This window comes from Macaca mulatta, chromosome 3 (assembly GCF_049350105.2).
Source record: "Macaca mulatta isolate MMU2019108-1 chromosome 3, T2T-MMU8v2.0, whole genome shotgun sequence".
Lineage (NCBI taxonomy): Eukaryota > Metazoa > Chordata > Mammalia > Primates > Cercopithecidae > Macaca > Macaca mulatta.
The window spans coordinates 34218700-34239788 of record NC_133408.1 but is presented as its reverse complement, the minus strand read 5'-3'; the positions used below and the strand labels follow the sequence as shown (position 1 = coordinate 34239788).

Below are 21089 nucleotides of genomic sequence, written 5' to 3'. Positions count from 1 at the left end.
GAGGCTGAGGTGGGAGGACCTTCTGAGTCCAGGAGTTCAAGGCTATGCTGAGCCATGATTGTGCCCCTGTACTCTGCACTCCAGCCCGGATGACAGAGTAAAACATTGTTTCTAAAAACACATACATGTATGTATACATATAATTGCCAAATGGAGTTCATTCCAGGAATTCAGGGATGATTTAATATTTGCAAAACAATCAATGTAATGAAGCATATTAGTAAAGCAGAAAAGAATATCCTTATAATTATCTCAGTCAATGCAGAAAAATCATTTGACAAAATCTCACATCCATTCCCAATAAAAACTCTCAGCAAACTAGGAATAGAAGGAAAGTTACTCAACCTGATAAAGGGTATCTATGTTTAAAAACCTGTGGCCTATAAACTTTATAACCGGTATAAAGATGGAACGCTTCCCTCGTAACGCCAGGAGCAAGGTAAGGATGTCTACTCTCGCTCCTACTATTCAACAGGGTCCTGGAGGCTCCAGCCAGTGCAGTAAAGCAAGAAAGTAAGTGAAAAGCATCCAGACTGAACATGAGACAGTAAACCTGTATTCAGAGAAGACAGGCTGTACGTAGAGAATCTTACAGAATCTATAAAAAGCAATTACAACCGATAAATGGGTTTAGTGAGATGGAAGAATATAAAATCAACAGACAAAAATTAATTTCATATCTGCATACTGAGAAGTAATCAGAAATGGAAAATTTAAAACTGTCGTGTAGAGTCCTATAAAAAGTCGAACTTGCTAAGATGTCAACTTTCCCACAGCAGATTTTTGGCTTCAACACAGTCCTAATCATCATTCCAGCAGGTTTTCTCATATAAATTGACAAACTGATTATACAATTTATTTTGGAATTGCAGAGAACCTAGCATAACCCAAACAACTTTGAAAAAGAAAAGCTGTAAGACTCTCACGACCTGATTTCAATATGTATTGGGAAGCTACAGTTATCAACACCGTGGTGTTTATGTTAAGAGAGGCAAATAGATCAATGGAACAGAACAGAGTTTAGAAATAGACCCTCACACACATAGGTAATTGATTTCGGCAAAGACATCAAAACAATCTCATTGGGGAAACAAAATCTTTTCAACGAACGGTGCCAGGATGATCATATGGAGAAAAAACTTATCTGACACTGTTACCCAAAACTTGATTTTAGGTGGAGCGTATTACCAAATGTGAAACAGAAAACTGTAAAGCCTCTAGACAAAATTATAACCTGGGTATAAGGAAGGTTTCTTAAGGCAGAGAAAAAATTTTTTTGACACATCAGAGTTTATCAAATTAAAAATTATTTTTGTCAATATTCCATGAAGAAAATAAATAGGCTAAACACAGACCGGGAGAAAAAGTCGTGCGAAACCCGTAGGACTTTCTCAGGAGCGTACAAAGAAGTCCTACAACTCAAATATGAAAAAGAGGAAATGCCGACATAAATAAGCCAAACGCCCTATTCAGCAATGGAAAGGAACGGAGCACGGATGCACGCAAGACACAGGCAAGTCTCAAAGCCTTGTCCCGGGAAGGAGCTGTTGTATGAAGTTCTACGACACACAAAACTCATCTGTGGAGAAAAACATCAGAATAGGTTTGTCTGTGAGGCTGACTGAGGAGAGAAACTTTCTGGAGTCGGGGAATTGGTCTTTGTTTTCCTTCAGGTCCGACCACCCACTGCATGCATTTATCCAAACTCACAATGGCACCTTTAAAACGGGTGCCTTCCACTCCAGGTACAATTTACCTAAAAAACTAAAATTCTGCCAACAAGTATTGAGCTCTAGTTAGTTATACACATGCTGAAATATTCAGGGGCCAAGTGCACCCACGTGAGCAACTCACTTTGAAGTTTATAAAAGATTTGATGGATACATGTCATATAATAAAGCAAATGTAACAAAATGGTAACAGTTGCAGAATCTAACTGGTGGGTCTATGGCTGTTCACTGCGCAATTCTTCCTGCTTGAAATTTTCATAATGAAATGTCAGTGGGAAATACCAAGAGGTGGTAACGGTCAGGACTGATCAATTGATACACAGCAAATTTTAAAACAACCACAGTCTATGCCAGGAGATAATGGAATACTGTTTTAGAATCGAAACAAAGAAAGAAAGAGAAGGAAGGAGGGAGGGAAAGATGGAGGAAGACATTACTTTTCAGACTAAGACGGAGATATCACCACCAACAGAAAGAACTACTTAAGGATCTAATTCAGGAAGAAGGAAATCTATCCCAGAAGGAAGGAGTAGGACCCGGGAACAAACTACGAGTGAAGAAAATGGCAAACATCTGGAAACATGTGTCCAGGTATTTGCTACATAAAACAATAAGAACAGTGAGTAATCTGGGGTTTAAAAGAACAAGCTGGAACTTGTATCAGTCACGATACTTGGTTGCAAACAACGCATCTGGTCTGGCTAAGTTTAAGCAGAAAGCACACTTATTAACAAATATTAGGGCACTTGAACTCGGAATGTGCCCAGCCAGAAACAAAGCCTGGCCCTGCCCTGGGGGCTTCTCCCTGGGAGCCTCACCGTCGCCCCTGCCTGGCACCTGCCACGTTGGACAGTGTTTCTCAGTAGGGCAGGCTGGCATCTTGAGAAGGACGATTCTTCATTGTGTGGGGTGGTCTTGTTTACTGCGGAGTGTTTAACACCTCAGTCCACACCCAATGCTTGTCAGTGTACTCCCAAGTCATCACAACCACCAAAAACACAAGCGCGTTCCCAAGGCCTTCAGGGGCGAGGTGATGCCGCCTTTGGTTGATGTCTCTGTGGGTCTCTTCCCCCTCGCTCTCCTGCTGCCCCATCCCGCACAGGCAGTGCTCTCGGCACAGGCAGGTGCTCTCGGCACAGGCAGTGCTCTCAGCACAGGCAGCACAGGCAGGTGCTCTCAGCAGGGGTGGTTTACCTCCAGGACATATTTGGCAAAGTCTGGATATATTTTTGGTTGTCATGACTGAGGGGTTCCCACTGAGAAAGGGCAAGGATCCCAGCAAACACCCTACAGTCCCCACCACAATGAATAATCCAGCCCTAAATGTCCATAGTCAACAGTGCCAAGGTTGAGAGACCCCGATATGGGTAGTGTGGTGGGGTTTAACCTTTACATTTTAGGACATTGGTTGTCAACAGAGGTTATGACTGAACCAGAAGAAGAGTGAACATTACCCAGAGGCACTGGACGAGGAGGTGGATGTAGTAACAGACGAGACTTTGCAGGGCTGCTGAGTATAGTTGTACAGGTTGTGTACTGCACAATCAAAAAGTACCACTCACACTGTAGACCCTATACACGTATGTATTTTTTATGCCAATTTTCTAGCAGATGACAGTCCAAAGCCATTGGTGACAGATCAGGATCCACATGGCAGGTGAGGTGGAGGCCAGGCAGGCAGGGCCCCAGTGCCCGGTGGGCTCTGCACCAAGAGGAATAAAGGGGAGGTTGGCATTCTTCCTCGTGAACATCAGGGCCCTTCTAGGAGGTGCTGTGATCGAAATAGACAGAAATTGGTGCTTGAAAGTCAGAAACACGGGGGCAGGTGTCTCCAACCCCACCTGCAGAGGAGGGGTAATCAGGAAAGACTTCCTGGAGGAGGCAGCCTGGGAGCTGCATCTCAGGGCACAAATAGGGGTTAGCTGAGCTGAGAGGGGGAAAGATGCCCTCCTAAGCAGAGGAGCTAACGTTTTGTTTTTTAGCAGACAAAAAACATGGCAGAGAGCATCTCCGGAGGCTGATAGAGAACCAACAAGGAAAGCAGGCATGACTGGGAGAGCTGAGGGTGCCCGTTCTGGGTGGGGGAGCAGGGTGTGGTCAGGGTCTCTCCAGGCAGAGAGGGAACAAGGCCACTTGTATTTACTGCAGTCACAGGAATGTTAAAAAAAAAAATACAGAATAGGCCGGGCATGGTGGCTTGTAATCTCAGCACTTTGTGAGGCCAAGGTCGGTGGATCACTTGAGTCCAGGGATTTGACAACAGCCTGGGCAACATAGGAAAACCCCGTCCACACACACACACACACACACACACACACACAAAATTAGCTGGGCGTGGTGGCAGCTACTCGGGAGGCTGAGGTGGTAGGATCACCTGAGTCCAGGAGGTCGAGGTTGCAGTGAGCTGTGATTATGCCACTGTACTCCAGCCCATGCAACAAAATGAGACCCTGTCTTAAAAAAAAAGGGGGGGGAGGGGATTATTTTCAAAAATGGGACAAGTGGCCAAACAGAGCTATACCTTTTAAAATTTTTGTTTAAATGTTTAATGTTTACTTTTAGTGATTTGACACATTTCTCTGTCACACACGCCTGTGTGCAATCTCATCTCATATAAAGCGTCCTTGTCTGCAGCCCTCACATAGGTGAGGCTTGGAGCCCCTTACCTCCAGACCTGTGAGACCCTGGGCTGGGATGTGGCTGTGGGAAACAGCAAGGCTGCCCTGGACGGGCACTCAGTTCTGTTTGGAGCCCCTCCCTGGGGCTGGGAGCCACCTGGCCAGAGGGTGCCCAGGGCCGGGACAGAGAGGGCAGAGGCCCGGGCTGGAGGGTGCAGGACACAGGCTGTATGGGAGGTCTGCACCTGCAAGGGGTTGGGTCATTCTGTCTCGAGTCTGCCCAGTGATCCCAGGGATGACTGCAGATGAGGGGGTCTCTTTGGGGACATCTGGAAGGTTCTCACGGCCTGGACTCCATGTGCGTGTGCATCCTCAGTGCCCAGCAACGCCAGCCAGCCCTGGACCTGGCGCCAGGCCATGAATATTCGCATCCTCAGAAGGCCGGGGGGTGTCTGTCCAGAGCCGAGGTCCCATCGGTCTTGATGCTATTGCAGACACACAAACAAATAAGCCACATAATTTCTTCCGCGGCCTGCCGTGGTTCCGTGAGCACGGGTGCCTGGTGCATGGCCCCCGCCCAATTACATCTCAATCAGTGTTAAAAGGCATCTGACATTTCCCTTTGATTTATGTATTAACCTTTACATCCAGCGCAGGCGGGCGCTGATTGCTTTCATCAGCTGCGCTGAGGCAGCTCCGAGGGGCTCCTCCCAAAGCTCTTCCCACCGCGTCCCCAGGCTGAGTGCCTCCTGTAACACGGAGCTTGCTCGTGGAGACCCCAGGTTGGTGCACGAAGGCCGAGGCTGTGTCCTGGCCATCCCCAGCACCTCCACTGGAGGACAGGCTCCAGGAAGCTCCGGGAGCTGCAGGTCCACGGCTCTGTGCACTCCTTTCTCTGCGCAAACGGCGTTGAAAAAGACGGTGACTGCCAACTCTGTGTTGATGTGAGCAGTTGTGGGGCCGTGAGACTGTGCAGCTGACAGACAGGGGTATGGATTCCCAGAAACCCCCTCACATGTCTGCAGCCTCCCACAGCTGCCCCGTCACAGCCCCACCCCACGAGTGCACAGAAACCCACACCACACACTTGTGTGCACATGCTAATGGGCAGACTCACTTGGCACAAGCACATGTGTGCTCACTGACATCCACACTGCACACTCATGCACATGCACGCTTACTCACATGCACACTCATACACACTCACATACACACTCATATGCACTCACATACTCACACACACACATACACACTCACATACACACACATGCTCACTCACTCATCCAGGGACACAGACTCACTCCCACTCAAACACACACTGGCACACCCAGCAGACGTGTACACGTGGGCACACACCCGATGCCCACTCGCACACAGAACATGCGGATGGCTGAACCAATGGAAGAGACGCCCCAGTACCCTCTTCACCCTGGGGCGCCTGTGCAGGACGGGACTTCAACTCACATCTGGACGGAGGTGGTCAGGCCGGATGATCCAGGCGGTTCCACAGCCGGACGTGGGACAGCAGTGTGTTTTGGGTTCCAGGAGATGGTGGGGAAGGGAGACAGGGAAGGGAAGGCGGCCAGTGCAGGTAAAAGGGCAGGTTGTGGCCCAGGTACCTGGGGCTCAGTGCACTGGGAACCCTGAGAGTCACGGGCATTGTGTAGGGGCCCTAGGCGAGCCCAGCCCTGGATGGGGACAGACGGGACAGCAGGGAACAAATGGTGAAGTGGTCAGTGCCCCTGCCGTCCCCTCTTCTTCCTAAAGGCCTTTGCAGAGCTGTCCCCTTGCTGACCAAGTCCCCAGCCCTTGGTCCTGACCACCCAGAGGGCACGCCCCTCACAACCGTCCCCAGCAGCAGAGAGGCCAGGACTGCAGCTCTCAGACTCTCCTGGGCCTCAGCAGCTTCTGGGGATGCAGACTCCAGCCCCGCCTCAGCTGCAGCAGCTCAGAACCTGTGGGAGAACCTGCATTTGCATCAGACCTCCCAGGCAGTTCTCACAGGCAGTACCCAGGCAGCCTAGCTGTGGCTACTAGGCCACACCTCCCCCAGGATCTGAGGCTGCTGTGCCCATCTCATCAGTCAGGATTCCACCATTAGGGATATTTTGTTTCTTGGACCAAAGTACTTATCCCCCATTATTAAACATATATTGAACTGCTTTTGTATAAATCAGGATTCCTTCCATTGCAACTGTCCAACTGTCACCAAACCACCCTGAGCCCAGTGGAGAATGATTGGCTTAGGTGACTGGAAGGCAACACTGGGCTTCAGGCGTGGCTGGATCCAGGTGCTGGAAACAAGCCCTCAGGAACCTGCCTCTCCTGCCTTTTGGTTCTGCATTCTGCTGTGGAGTCCATCCTCCCACAGGCTTTCCCTGGATGGCTGCAGGTGGCACCGACAGTCCCAGACCACATTCCACTGTGTGGACCCTCCCTCCCCATCCATTCCAGCAGAAGCCCAGGGCTGGGGTCCATTCCTTGCGTTTGGGTCATGTGATGCCTCCACCCCAGTCTCTGCGGCTGAGGGGAAGGGGTCAGCTGGTGAGGCCTGGGTCAGGGGTCCACTCAAGGTTGATAGTGGGCCAGGTGTGGTGGCTCTCATGCCTGTAACCCTAGCACTTTGGGAGGAGGGCAGATCATTTGAGCTCAGGAGTTCAAAAGACCAGCCTGTGCAACAAAGTGAAACCCCATCTCTATAAAAAACACAAAAATTATCCAGGCATGGTGGTGCACACCTGTCGTCTCAGCTTCTGGGGAGGCTGAGGTGGGAGGATTGCTTGAGCCTGGGAGGTGGAGGTGGCAGAGAGCCAAGATCACGCCATTGCATTCCAGCCTGGGTGACAGAGCCAAACCTTGTCTAAAAAAAAAAAAAAAAAAAAAAAAAAAAAAAAAAAAAAAAAAAAAAATCCTGGCTAACACGGTGAAACCCCGTCTCTACTAAAAACACAAAAAATTAGCCGGGTGCGGTGGTGGGCACCTGTAGTCCCAGCTACACGGGAGGCTGAGGCAGGAGAATGGCGTGAACTTGGGAGGCGGAGCTTGCAGTGAGCCGAGATCGCGCCACTGCACTCCAGCCTGAGCGACAGAGTGAGACTCCGTCTCAAAAAAAAAAACACCAGGATGAAGGAGGTCACCCCCACCCTAACCAGCGGGCAGGGGCCACTTCCTAGAGGAAACCCCATGAAAGGTGACTCTAAATGGATGGTTACAGACAGGACCCTCTCTGTCCTCATGCTCCCAGCAAGAGGCTCCCACGGCCCAGGCATGACAGGACCAAAGTGAAAACCTCCCTTAGCCCTGTTGAAGCAAACCAGTGTGGACAGAAAGACTCCAGCGGCTGGCCGGGCGCGGTGGCTCAAGCCTGTAATCCCAGCACTTTGGGAGGCCGAGGTGGGTGGATCACGAGGTCAGGAGATCGAGACCATCCTGGCTAACACGTGAAACCCCGTCTCTACTAAAAAAATACAAAAATTAGCCGGGAGCGGTGGCGGGCGCCTGTAGTCCCAGCTACTCGGGAGGCTGAGGCAGGAGAATGGCGTGAACCCGGGAGGTGGAGCTTGCAGTGAGCTGAGATCCGGCCACTGCACTCCAGCCTGGGGGACAGAGCGAGACTCCGTCTCAAAAAAAAAAAAAAAAAAAAAAGACTCCAGCGGCTCCTAGCCCCGCTGTGCCTGGTCCGTGGCCAGCAGGAGGCCACATCTGACCCTGGGACGGATGGCCGTTGGGTCCACGGCCGGCAGGAGGCCATACCTGACCCTGGGCCATTGGGGGGTCACAGAACCTGTCTGCTGCAGGCCTCAGTCCCCCCATCTACAGAAAGGGACCAAATCCACCTACCCAACCTTTCAGGGAGCTGTGCTGAAGGCTGAAAATGCTGCCGGGCGCTGAGGACTGAGCCTGGGAGGGCTGTTGCTTCTGGAGGCCCATGGGGTCACCCAGCTCAGGCCCAGGATAGCAGGCTCCCCAGCGCACAGTGCTGACACAGGGAAGCTGTGGCCCAGGCAGGCCCCAGAAGTCACAGGCAGAGAGAGTGTATCTCCCAGGCCCAGCTGGGCAGACACCCTTGGGGATCCCAGGATCCTCAGGCCAGGCCCAGCATAGCCCGGGGCCCCCCCATCCACCCGGGCCCAGACCCCTCGCCACGGAGGGGAGGCGTGCGCCCCTTGTGAGCAGGAGAGCCTGAGGTTTCTGGGACCGAGCTGCCAGCCTCCTCCGTGCTGAGGGAGACACCTCGAGCCAGGGTTTTCCTGGCCCACATCTGGCCGAATCAGTTCCTCTACAAAGAAAACAGTGGGAAAAATTGTTCCCAGCTTTTCAGAAATTGTTCCCAGCTTTTCAGAAACGCCAGACACACGTGGCTCCTCGTCTCTGTGTTTGGGATGGCTGAGCCACATACGTGCCTGCTCTGTGAGCCAACGCTTTACGGGAGGCAGGAGCATGGCCAAGAAACACATCGCAGCACCTACTATGTGTGGGGTCAACTGCAGGCCGGGAAGCCGGGAGGCACGGGAGCCTCGGGAGGCGGGACTAGGGGTACAAGCGTGAGGACCTCCAGCCTCCTTCAGATGTGCGGCAGGGACCCTGGAACCAGCATGACTTGTGCAAATCCTTACCCCACCTCAAACCACACGGCCCTAGGCAGGTCTCTGTGCCTCAGTTTCCTCATCTGTGACACGGGGAGGAGATGAGATGTGTCCGTTAACTATGAGATGCCTCCTCACCTCTCGGCCTGGGAGTGTGCACCCAAACGGCTCTGCCTGGGGGCTAGGCAGAGGAGGACATTTTGCACCAGGCCTTGAAAGCCAAGTGGGTTTTTACGAGGCTACAAAGATGAAAAAGGCATTGCAGAGGGAGGAAACCACGTGTGTGAGGGCATGGAAGCGTGACCGTGGCAGGTCAGATGGAGCCAGCAGTCTCAGCTCAGCAGGACCCATTTTCTCTCCCATCCTGTAGACAGAGAGAGGAACATTCTCACTGTGCCCAAGCATAGCCATGGGCATTTCACATGCTGTGCATTGTGCATGCACATGTGTGTGGCTATATGTGTGTGTGCTTGAGCATACAGGCGTGTGTGCGTATGTGTGTATGTGGATATGTCTGTGTATATGCATGCATGTTCACGTGTGTGTGCCTATGTTAGTGTGCACATGTGCAGGTGCATGCATGTCTATGTACATGTTTGTGTGCTCACACATGTATGTGTGTGTGCCTATGTTAGTGTGCATGCATGTGCGTGTGTGTGGATATGTCTGTGTACGTGCATGCATGTTCACGTGTGTGTGCCTATGTTGGTGTGCATGTGTGTGCACATATGTGTATATATGTCTATGTACAAGCGTGTGTTCATGTGTGTGCATATATGTATATGCACACGCACATGTGTTCATGTGTGTGCATGTATGTCTATGTACATGCGTGTGTGTTCATGTGTGTGCATGTCCATGTGATGTTCTGTCTTTGCATCTCAGGCCTATGAAGGCAGGCCCAGTAGACAGCCAGGCACATCTGCACTTGGTCAGCCTCAGGTGCAAGGAGGCTTCAGGACACCAGGGAGGGGACCTGCTGACTCTAGGGACAAGCGGGAGAACTGGGTGAAATAAACCATTTCTTCCTCCTCTGTCTGAAACAGCCTGGGGTGGGAATCTGAAGGGCTGGATTTATTCCTGGGTTTGGCTGCTTTAAAGCTGTGGGTCCTCTCAAGCCTCAGTTTCCCCATTTGTCAGAGGAGAGTGTTCTCTGCCCTGCACCCTCCCAGGGTGATAGAGGAGAGTGTTCTCTGCCCTGTACCCTCCCAGGGTGATAAGGTGACGGCTGTTGGGAGTATCCTCTGCAGAACCTCACCCGGGATGATACACAAGATTCACTTTCAACACCAGAACTTCCCATCAACGGGCTCACCAGCCTGCGGCATGCTGGCTTCTGCTGCCTGGATGCACCTTCCCTGGGCACTAGAAACAAAGGAGGCTGTGGGCAAAATGGTTCACAGAACTTCCTCAAGGCCCTGACTTGTCCGATCCCTCGGCCCAGATGCAGTGTCTTTGAGGGGGGCAACCCATCTCCCCTCTTCCTCTCCCCCACATACACCAGCCTTTTCTCCTGTGCCGTCTTTCTCTGGCTAAAGCAGCTGGCCTTCCCTGTGTGGACAAGGCCCAGGATCTGTGGCTGGGGCTGCCCTCATCCCTTCTGTTGGGTTCAGACATTAAACTGCCCCAGGAAGGAGCCGTATGCCCCACCCCAGACTTCTTGCTGGGGGAGCTAAGCCATTCCTGTGTTTGTCGACGCTGTCATCGCCCAGGATTTCTGTTACTGGTGGCCAAAAGCACCTATCGAGAGAGCGTGAGGAGCCTCAGAACTGCACAGGGTGCCCTCATGCAGCAGGGCCCTTGCAGGCATCACTCTGACCATGTCCGTTGCTGTTTGTCCAGCCCTGTACGCGGCCCCAGGATGGAGCGGCGTTGCACAGAAGGAAGGGCCTGTGGCTCCACGCTAACCTGTGAAGCAGCATCACATCTGTTAACAGACGTTAAGCAATGAATTGCACGAGTGGGCAGATTTTTCTCACTCTCTGGAACCAAATTGATTCAGGTAACTGTCTTAAGAGGGGGCTGGTCCAAACTCTCTCTTCTTCCTACCCCAAACTCGGGAACGAAGAATGCAGCGTTTCTTGCTACCTGACCTCACTTTGCAGGAGCTGAGTTTAGTTGGAGGATCCAGAGGTGGTGTCCCTGGGTGAGAATTAGCAATTGTGGGTGAGTTTCTGGACATAGGCTTGCTGGGGGGCGTGGAAGGACCTGTTAGCTGGTCCCAAAGGGTTGGATGGGTTTCCTTGGCGAGCAGTGTGGATGTTGGAAGCCACCAGTGCAGACACCTCAAGGTCCACTCGGCCCTGGCTCGGGGCAGGTGCCTGGGAGGGTGCAGTGGGCAGGCATCAGGTGTGCCGGCTGTGGTGCCTCCATTGGCTGGCGAAGGCTCCATACTCCTCTGTTGCCTCACTCCACACAGAGTGCAGGGGAAGCCGAACATGTCTCGCTTGACACCGGGTCCACCGGGGTACCACTGCAAACCCATATAGAGCAGGTGTAGTGTGTGGTGTGCGCTGAAGTCGCTCTGATGCAGAGGGGAAGTTGAACCAAGTTCAGGGGGCTGTCATTCAATTTCCTTTTCTTTTAAAACAAATGGCATCGCCGTGTGACCTCCCTTTGTTTATTATAAATCTAATACCACGAGTTTCAGTTGAGTGAACTCACATCTTACTTGGAATCTGGGTCTACAGTTGCCTAAAGCTGGTGGGAATGTAATTGTACACAAGCATGTGAGGCCTGTTAATTTGCAATCCACGATGCACAGCCTGGCTTGACAAGCCCCGCGCTGGGTTCTGAGGAGCCGTTCTCCGGCACGGCAGAGCGCGAGGACCCGGCACATTTGCATAAGAGGCACTTGGTATTTTTCACAGGATGAAAACATGTAATTTTGCAAATGTTTATAGGTTGTTAATTTGGCTGAATAGCAAAATCAAATTACAGGTAATAGGTTGTGTGCACTTCCCCTTTCCTGGGTTTCTTTTGTAATTACGGCAAGCGCGGCACACCAGGCCCCTCTTGGTGGAAATGGGAGGGGTGTCCCCCCAGAAGCGCCTCGCAGCAGTGAGTCCTGGCCAGCCACATTCCAGAGCTGGGGGAGGCCAGGCTGTGCGTGGAGTGGCGGCCCCACCCCGATGCAGGACCCCTGGGATCCAGAATGTTCCCACCATCTCTGACACTTGCTCAGGAGTTGAACAGAATCACAGCTAAGGGATGGAGGAGGCCTCAAGCCTGTGCCCGTTAACTTCCAGGTTAGAGGATGTCATGCTGCCCTCGGCCGGGCATCCTGGGCTCCTGGGATCAGGCAAGTCTGGCCTCTACCCCAGCAAGCTCTGAGAGGCCCCTCTGAGCCTCAGTTTCCTGCTCTGGGTCATGGAGCTGTGGAGTCTGCCCCGTGCTCTTCTTACAGGGCTGCTGGGGCTGGCGGGAGGGTGAGATCCCTGTGGGAGAGCAGAGCTATGAGAACCGAGCTTCTTTACGTATCAACTTGGACTGAGGTTCCCTCTGCACCTGCTGGAGTGGGGACCGCACCTCCGAGGAGAACCGAGCTTCTTTACGTATCAACTTGGACTGAGGTTCACTCTGCACCTGCTGGAGTGGGAACTGCACCTCCGAGGAGATGAGAGTGGGGCCCCTAGCATCCCGCCAAGAGGTCCACCACCCACAGCCCCGAGCCTTACACTGCAGCTGACGGCACCTCCGTTCTCTCTTGGACTGTCATTACATCGTTCCCTTTCAGTGGGGAGAGCTGGGGGCCCTGCGAGGTGGCGGCACGCCCCGGAGGCTTGGGTGTGTGGAGACCCTGGGCCCTTGGACCTGCACCTGGGCTTGGAAGACCTATCTCCCCTCCTCCAAATGCCGTCGGCCACTCTCAGGGCCCCGACACTGACCCTGTGGGTCACTCCAGACAATTTGCTGACCTCTGAGCTCAGACCCCTCCGCACACTGACCAGGCACGTGACCCTCTCCAGGCCTCACCGGTGCCCTGGGGGATGAGTGTTACTGTCTCCATGGGGTACTGGGGGGTGAGTGTTCTCAGAACCGTGCCCAGCACATGGAGAGCCCTCGGCAAACACCAGCCCCTGTTTCTACCAGGATTCGTATGCTCTCCTGGGCTGACCTTGGGGACACTGGGCCTGGGTTTGCTGGGATGTGGCAGAGTCGTTGTGAACGATATAACTTCCCCATCCATCTCCTCCCCTCAAAGAAGCTTCCTCCTCGGACCCCGTGAATCTATTCATCATCTGTGTGCAGGGCGCCTACTGTGTGCAGGAGAGGAAGTGACCCACGTGTAGGAATTCTGAAGATTGAATGTGCTCCGTCCACTGCCTCCCAGCACTTCCTCCGTCCACCCTGCAGCCCCGCGTCCCATCATCCACGCTCCCACTCCCTCCCAGCACCTCCTCCTGCAGCCCGGCAGCCCCCTGTCCCATCATCCACACGTTCACTCTCTGCCACACCTCCTCCCTCCACCCCGCAGCCCCTGGTCCCATCATCCACGCGTCCACTCCCTCCCAGCACTTTCTCCCTCCACCCCGCAGCCCCAAGTCCCATCATCCACGCGTCCACTCCCTCCCAGCACCTCTCCGTCCACCCCGCATCCCCGTGTCCCATCATCCACGCGTCCACTCCCTCCCAGCACCTCTCCGTCCACCCCGCAGCCCCGTGTCCCATCATCCACCCGTCCACTCCCTCCCAGCACCTCCTCCCCCCACCCCACAGCCCCGTGTCCCATCATCCACGCTGGGACAGGCATTCTGGGTAGATGCTCACTGTGGGACCTCAGCCTGACCAAAGACTCTCAAAACCTTGCCCCTCTGAGTCCCATCTTTAGCAGAGCTTTGTCAATAAGACTCTCAGTCTAGTCCCAGGATGGCCTGAGGCACTGGACACGTGCAGCTGTTTCAGGTGCAGTGGCCTGAGTGTAAAGCACAGTCTCCTGTTTGAGGAAGCCACTGGTGTTCCCCAGACTCCTGGCAGCCGGGGGCCAGCTGTGCTGGGGGAGGATGGGGAGGGCTGGGGGGCAGGAGGGACCAGGCAGGGCCAGGAGGGGCTTGGGGAGCCAGGAGAGTTGGGGAGTTCAAGGGTCAGAGGAGAAGCCTGGAAGGGCTGGGGGTCCAGAAGCGGCCTGGGAACCTGGGGGTGCTACAGGGCCAGTAAGAGTTGGGGGTAGAGAGGGGTTGGGGGGAGAATGGGAGGGGCTGGGAGGCAGAAAAGACCCAGGAGGACCAGGGGGTGCCAGGAGGGACCAAAGGGAGCCAGAGGGGTCAGGAGGACCAGGCAGGGCTGAGGGCACAGGAGGGGCTGGGCAGGACCTGGGAGAGGGATGTGGGAGTGCAAGGTGGGACCTGGCGGGGCCAAGGGGAGCCTGGGGGCTGTAGGGGTGGTCAGGAGGTGCCAGGAGGGGGCAAAGTTGGACCCTCAGTCCCCAGGCCGCCAGCAGCCTCAGGCAGGCCCTGTGCTTGTTTTGAGTTTCACATTTTGGTGAGAAACGGCTTGTTTGGGTTCCTCCTCTGGAAAGTGCACACGGAGAGACTCCGAGGCCCTCAGCATGGAGATGGACTTGGCCTGGCCCTGGGGCAGGGCTGGGAACCGGAAGGTTAGAACTGAGGAATTTCAAGAGCCCAGCCCTGTCACAGCCTGGGGTGGTGGGAGTGGGGGCACCCTTGTTCCCCAAATCCGGTCAGAACCACAGAAGAAACCAAGACAGAGGAGGGGGCCACCCGACCCCTGCGTGGAGGCCAGTGGAGGCCGCTCAGAAGAATCCAGGCGGGAAACGCCCAGCTGTGTCCTCGTGCCAGTCCCAGCCCACTGAGGGCTGTGTCCTCTGGCCCCTCACTGGCCCCTCACTGCCCTGGTGTCATCCTGAGGAAGTTTTTGTCCCCGGCCTGCCAGTCGGATAGGAGGTGGCCATGAGGAAGCTGACAGTGCCTGGGGCAGACCACAGGGTCCCAGGGAAAGAGGCAGGGAGTCCAGGGCCTGCTTCCTGGTAGGGAGGTGCCCAGAGAGCCCCCTTGGCCTGGGGACTGCGGGGAGCCAGGTTCCACGGGGACGCCCAGCTCAGCCCTTTATACCCCAGGGAGCTGGTCCCTTCCCTCTCTGTGTCCCAGGGCCAGGCAGATGCACAGGGGCGTGAGATGGGAGCAGAGCTGGGCCAGGGCCCATGGGTCCAGCTGACAGCCTCTCGCCTAAGCCCTGGGTGGTGCTGTGCACAGCCCATGCCACGGGCGAGGAGCCTCGGACTCCAGTGGGCAGAAGACCCTGCTGTGGACCCACAGAGGCACGACTCCCAGCCCATTGCTCCTCTGTCCCAGGGAAGCCAGCGCCACCGCAGACCTTCAGGGCAGCTGTCCTGGCTGGGCGACACTGAGGAGGGGGCTCACGGAGACCCCCACCCTCTGTACACCATCCTCACCTTCTATGAGCACAGGATGGAACTGGCCAGGAAGAAACGCTTGGGGACAGGAGCAAGAGTAGTGTGTGGTGCATGCTGAGGCTACATTAACCAAGGCCAAACACCCAGACCATGGGAGGTGACTGTCCTTCTGAGCTGTGCAGGTGTTCCATATATCAGAAAGAACAGGGACAAATGGAGGTGGATGCAGGAGCTGCATTTCAAAGGCTAAAGAGATGGTAAGTCTGGCCCGGATGTGGGGGCTGGTGGGTGTGGTTGGGGTCTTCCCGTGCGTGGCTCCCTGGCTGCACCTCCCTCCAGTCACACTGGCCTCTGGTCCCCGGCACAGGGCTTGGCACAGGTTGCCCCCCTACCTAGAAGGCACTTTCCTCCTAGCTTGTTGTTCCAGCTCACTGTCACCGTCACGGCCTCGGCTCCTGAGAGCCTGGCCTGGCCATGCACTTTGCAGCACTCATCCTCTGCTCAGCGCCTTGTGGGCTCCCTTCCTGACACATCCCGGTGCAGGGCTCTGCACACACGCGGAGCTGTCTGTCTACTTCACGCATGTGCTGTGGGGCTGCAGTCTAGGCCTCTTGGGTTCATGGTTGTGCCCCAACTCCTAGCTCAGGGCTCACGAATGTTTGCTAGTGAATAAACAAACAGCTCCCACCCTGCTCAATCAAGGACGGAAGGAATTTGAAGAAAAGGCTTTTCTCTTCTTCCCCAGGAGGCAGACCAGGGGCCAATGGACAGCAGATTCCAAGAGTCCTACTTCAGCTGGGTGCAAAGGGCAGGTGTCAGCCAAGGAGGCCTCTCTGGAGGGGTGCTGCTACACTAGGCCCAACCAGTCAGCAGTGCGGGGGAGGGTCTCATCTGTGGTCAGTTTGCACTCAGGGACCTGGTGGTTGCTCTCAAATCTGCCGCTCTCCCGCTTCCATCTGTGGGAGGGAGGGATAAATGTGGGATTCCTGGGATTCTCCATCCTCCAGGAGCTACCATGGGCCATCCCCTCACTCCTGTGACATTTGGTGGAGGAGCCTCTGCCCAGCTTCTGCGAGAAGGGGTGCCCTGAAATCTCGGGAAAAGGAGGTCAGGGCCCAGGTGCCACCCAGCCTGGGAACTTTCGTCCCAAGCACAGTCATTTGCACACAGTCATTTGCACGCTGCTGAACGTCCGCCCAGCAGCACCTCCCTACTTTGTTAATGGAAGCCCGGTGATCCGTAACCTGCGTGTGGCAGACATCTGCTCGGGGGTAATGCGGTGGTAATGTACATATCGATGATCAATCAGCGGATTTGCAAGAAAGGCATAAAGTATTTAATTATAATTGTGTGGGGCAAGTCTGCGTGGTGGCGGCGACATTTGAGTAGGTCACAGCCAGCCCTCACCCTGTTATATTAAATGCCATTCACTCTAAGGGCTGGGAACCTTTCTGAAGTTGCAGGGTATCACACACTGGCAAATTGAAAATGTCCCTTTGCTTTTAAAAATATGATTGATACCCTTTGCAAAACAAATGCTACACCTCATCATACACAGATTTCCCCCAGTGCCGCCCTTGCCTCTCCCGGGCATAGAGTCTGCATTTGGCCACAAATACATTCTCAGAGGGGATAAGCTATAAAGACCTTGACTTATTCTGAGGCCCCCCCAGGAGCGTCCTGTTTAGGAAAAGGGGTTTTGTTGTTGTTTCAAGTCAGGCTTTGCTTACCAGAACAAAGTGCAGGAACTCAAAAGATAAAATGTAAATTTTATTTCCTCTGTTGGCAGCAGAAAAATATATCTTCGGATACTTTCTTTGCCATATACTTACGTATGGGAGCATCTGCCTCTTATGACCGTCTAAATTACATCTTGTATGATTTAAATCTAGGCTTTTAGCACAACCAGCAAAGGGATATAAATAACAAGAGTGCAGACAGACACAGGGCACACACCACAATACACACGCACACACACGTGTACACACCATGCTGATAGCCTGTACAAGCCAGCATGGAGAGGGTGAGGAGCCAAACTGGAGCTGCATGCCTGCGATGCACGGTCCCATCCGTAAAACGAGCGTGAGAGCCGCAGCACCCATCTCCTGGGATCCTACACCTGGTGGGCGGTGGGAGCGCCGGAAATGCTGGCTGCTCTCCCAGCAGAGAGTTCTGGAAACCAGAAGCTGACATTCGCAAAGGAGAGGTGTCCACATTGCAAGCCTCATTTCCACTTCCAGGAACAGGCATTTGAAGCTGGGCTCCGGCTCCTTCTCCCTGGGCGAAGGGTGCCCTTGTAGGCAGAGGCTGCGGTTGTCTGAGCCAGGAGGCTGGGGAGTGGGCGTATCTCCACGGGGCCAGGCGTTCACAGCATCTGTCAGCAATGGCCTTCCTCCCTCTTCTCAAAACAATGAACCAAACACATCAAATCTATTTACAGGGCAGGTGAGTGGGGGAATGCTTGGATTTTTCCGAACAGAGATGAAGCCAGGGCCAAGCATCTTTTGCATGTTCTGATCTGTCTCTGCAGCCCGCCTACCTTCACGGCCGCCCAGTCCCTGTTTTTAAGGGTCCGATAAAGCAAGACTATGTAATTCCCAAACCAGACAGCCAGCCTCGTTGGGTGCGTTTTTGCTGTTCACAAAATTAGCCAATCGTTGTCACCCAGCGAATCGGATTAGGTGTAATCCATACTAATGTTCCAATTAAGTCACTGAAAGCAATTAACTCTGCAAAAATGGACTGGTGAAAAACGATAAGGCTGGTCAAATAGTTTCACTGCGCATAACTGTGTTTTTCAGAATGCCCATCTCTACACAGTAATTAAATCATTTACATTTCAAGTGGAGTGCGCCCACCTCAGATGCTTGTGACCGTGCCCTGTGAGGTGTTGCAGGAATTTTATCCACAGCCTGCTCTCTTGAGCACCTGATTTTTTGGGAAACCAGTTGACAGAAGGTGCCTGAATCAGGGCTTACTGCCTGCTCAGAAGAATCAAGAAATTTGAACTTTGCCCCAGTATCATCCCAAATTTGGGCCCCACCTTCCCACCTTGCCTTTCTCCCTTGTGGTGTAAAAAGCACAACTGATTTCTTAAACTGTCACCAAAATACTCGGCTGACCCAACAAGATACATTTGTCACTTCCGATCATGTCACCCCTAGCACGGATACCATCATAAGCCTCGGGGTGACTAATTCATGGGGCCAATTGCCATCCCTCTTCACGGTTTGTGCCTTACCACTATTATTTTAACCACGGGGACGACGTCAACCAGCCCACTGACCGCACACTGGGCACTTGTGGCTTTTGGGATGTGGCTGTCTAGAAAGCTCACCCTCAAGTGACCAAGGAATGAAATGTTTCCCGACTCTAGGGAACATGAACCTGTGTTTATTCCTCAGAGCAAGAGCACTAGGCCAGTCCAGAGCAAACCCTCAGGTAAAACTGGAACCCAGTGGGGTTTTCCCTGTAAGACAACTGTTTTCCGAACAGGTAAAGTCACAGCCTCACAGTCTGTACCTTTAAGGAGCACCACCTCCGCCTGTCCTCCCAATCCAGGCCTAGCGTGGCACCTGACCTTCAGTCTGCAGGAGAAATCGTAGGATTTGCCGAACTCTGGCTTCCTGACTCAAGGTAAGGCTGGACTCGTCTTTCCAGGGAGGGTCTGGGGAAGACCCCAGACTGAACTGCAGGGGCCTCCCGGGTGGCCCCACATCACATTGTCCAAAAGTGGAGGCCCACGTTCTCCAGCCGCGTATATCTGCCCTCCTGTGCGAGGCAGGGCGGCTTGAGTCCGGGGAAGGGGTCTGGGGAGGACAGGATGTAGTCGATGCTGAACTTGAGGTCCCGGGGGTGCTCCTTTCCCTGGGGGGCGGGGCTGGCGGGGCTGGCATGGGGGTCCCGTCCCGGGGCGCCCTCACCAGCGCTGTCCGGTGCCAGGGACCCCTGCCCGGCGGCCGGCTCGGGCGGACCCGGGGGCCCCTGGGCGCCCCCCGCACGCGGACCCCTCAGCCCCTCGCGCTTGGGCCCGCGCCGCCGCCGCCGCCGCCGGTAGTTGCCGTTCTCGAAGAGGTCCAGCAGCGACTCGCAGCCGCCCGCGAACGTCCAGTAGTTGCCTTTGCCCTTCTCGTGGCCCTCGGACCGCGGCACCTGCGCGCGTGGAGGGAGGGGCTGGGAGCGGCTCCGCTGGGCTGCTCGCCGGCCCGCCTTGTCCCCTCGGGGCGCCCTGGACCCGGGCGACGGTAGCGCACTGCGCAGGTGGAGGCGGCCCCGTGGGCTGAGGACGGACCTCCCCGCAGCCGCAGCGGTGCCCTCCTTTCCCCGTCACCGAGGCCCTGGTGCAGGGGTCGCCACGCGGGGACACCCGGGGCCCGTCGGGGGCGGCGCTCACCTTGACGAAGCAGCTGTTGAGGGACAGGTTGTGGCGGATGGAGTTCTGCCAGGCGCGCTGGTTGGCGCGGTAATAGGGGAACTTGCGCATGATGAAGTCGTAGATGCCGGACAGGGTCACCCTCCCCGCGGGGCTCTGCTGAATGGCCATGGCGATCAAGGCGATGTAGCTGCGGAGCCCGGGGGTCAGGCGGGGTCTCCGCGGGGCAGCCCTCCCCACAGCGCGTCCTTCTCCCCGTTCCGCAGGGCGCCGTGGGGCGCAGAGGCGGAGGAGTGAGGCGGTGTTGGGGAAAGTGTCCCCCGCAGCTCGCGGCCCCCGGCGCCACCCAGACCCCAGAAGCTCTTCCCCGGGCTGGAAAGGTCCCTCCCCGGGAAGCCAAGAACGTTCCCTGGCTCTCCCCAAAGTAGGGACAAATGCCTCCTTTCTCTGAGCTCCGTCGGAGAGAAGAAAGCCCCCTCATTCTTCCTTCGTCCCAGGCAGGTCCCGGCTACCTGGGACCCCTGCAGGGGGGGGTCCGTGTTCCCCAAACCCCCGCGGCTACCCCCGCAGTCACCTGTACGCGGGCCGCGTGAGCCTCTTGTCTTCGTCGGAGCTGCCGGCGGGGTAGTCGTCGGCGTCGTAATTGAAGCAGTTGTAGGGATACTGCGAGCTGTCAAACATCCTGGTGCGCCCCGGCTGCAGCTGCCGCCTCCTCCGCGCAGTCCGCCGGCTTCGCGCAGAGCCGTCTCCACGCGGCCCAGCAGCTACTGCACTGTGGGCTTTTCTCCGCCGGAGCCGGAACCTGGGTTTCTGGGGTCCCCCGCCTTCCCCCACCCCGTCCTCTCGCATCCAATCCCGGCGCGGGGGAGGCCCCAGCCACCCGTAAAGCGGCCGAGGGGAGCGGAGCTGGGCGTCTCGGTGACCCTCTGACCTCTGCGGGGGGAGGGAGGAGGAGGCGGCGCGCTGGGTGGTCCGACGGGCGGGGCGGCCCCCGCTCCTTTCCCGGGGAGCTCAGGGCAGGGCTCGCTCCGTCCCCGTCCCTGGAGGTAGCCTGGGGTGTCCTCGCAGCCTCCCTGCACTGACGGAAGTCTCTTCGGAGCGCCCTGGTCCCGTGCACCCCGGTCCCGTGCGCCCCGGTCTCGTGCGCCCCGGTCTCGTGCGCCCTGGTCCCGTGCACCCCGGTCCCGTGCGCCCCGGTCTCGTGCGCCCCATTCTCGTGCGCCCTGGGGGCGCCTGAGACTCGGTGGTGCTTTCCGGGCGCCGGGATCCCCGGGTGGACACTTGGGTCTCAGCAGAGAGCACAGCCTGGAGTCGGCGTCGGAGACCAGGACTGTGGCCCCCTCCGCCACCTGCGCTGTCCGCTGCTCTCCACCCCAGAGCGACCGGGGGTCCAGGCCAAATCCGTGGTGC

The 21089-nt window shown here is 55.5% G+C and overlaps 1 protein-coding gene across 1 annotated transcript; it reads right to left on the bottom strand.

Annotated features, from left to right (window-relative positions):
• Positions 1-16073: 16073 nt before the first annotated feature.
• Positions 16074-20600, bottom strand: FOXL3 (forkhead box L3). Its single transcript, XM_001091091.4, has 4 exons — positions 20254-20600; positions 19701-19869; positions 18830-19459; positions 16074-16263 (listed from the first exon to the last, which is right to left on the bottom strand). Exons 1-3 carry the CDS (start codon positions 20526-20528, stop codon positions 19025-19027), a joined length of 879 nt encoding a protein of 292 aa, XP_001091091.1. The 5' UTR covers positions 20529-20600; the 3' UTR covers positions 16074-16263; positions 18830-19024.
• Positions 20601-21089: the final 489 nt, after the last annotated feature.

What these genes read in the sequence shown, in the direction of transcription:
- FOXL3 (XM_001091091.4), bottom strand. Translation starts at nt 20,528, where the DNA reads ATGCGAGAGGACGGGGTGGGGGAAGGCGGGGGACCCCAGAAACCCAGG. An exon ending in CTCACGCGGCCCGCGTACAG is followed by an intron (nt 19,870 to 20,253) that starts GTGACTGCGGGG and finishes CGGGCTCCGCAG; the next exon opens with CTACATCGCCTTGATCGCCA. An exon ending in TCAACAGCTGCTTCGTCAAG is followed by an intron (nt 19,460 to 19,700) that starts GTGAGCGCCGCC and finishes CCACGCGCGCAG; the next exon opens with GTGCCGCGGTCCGAGGGCCA.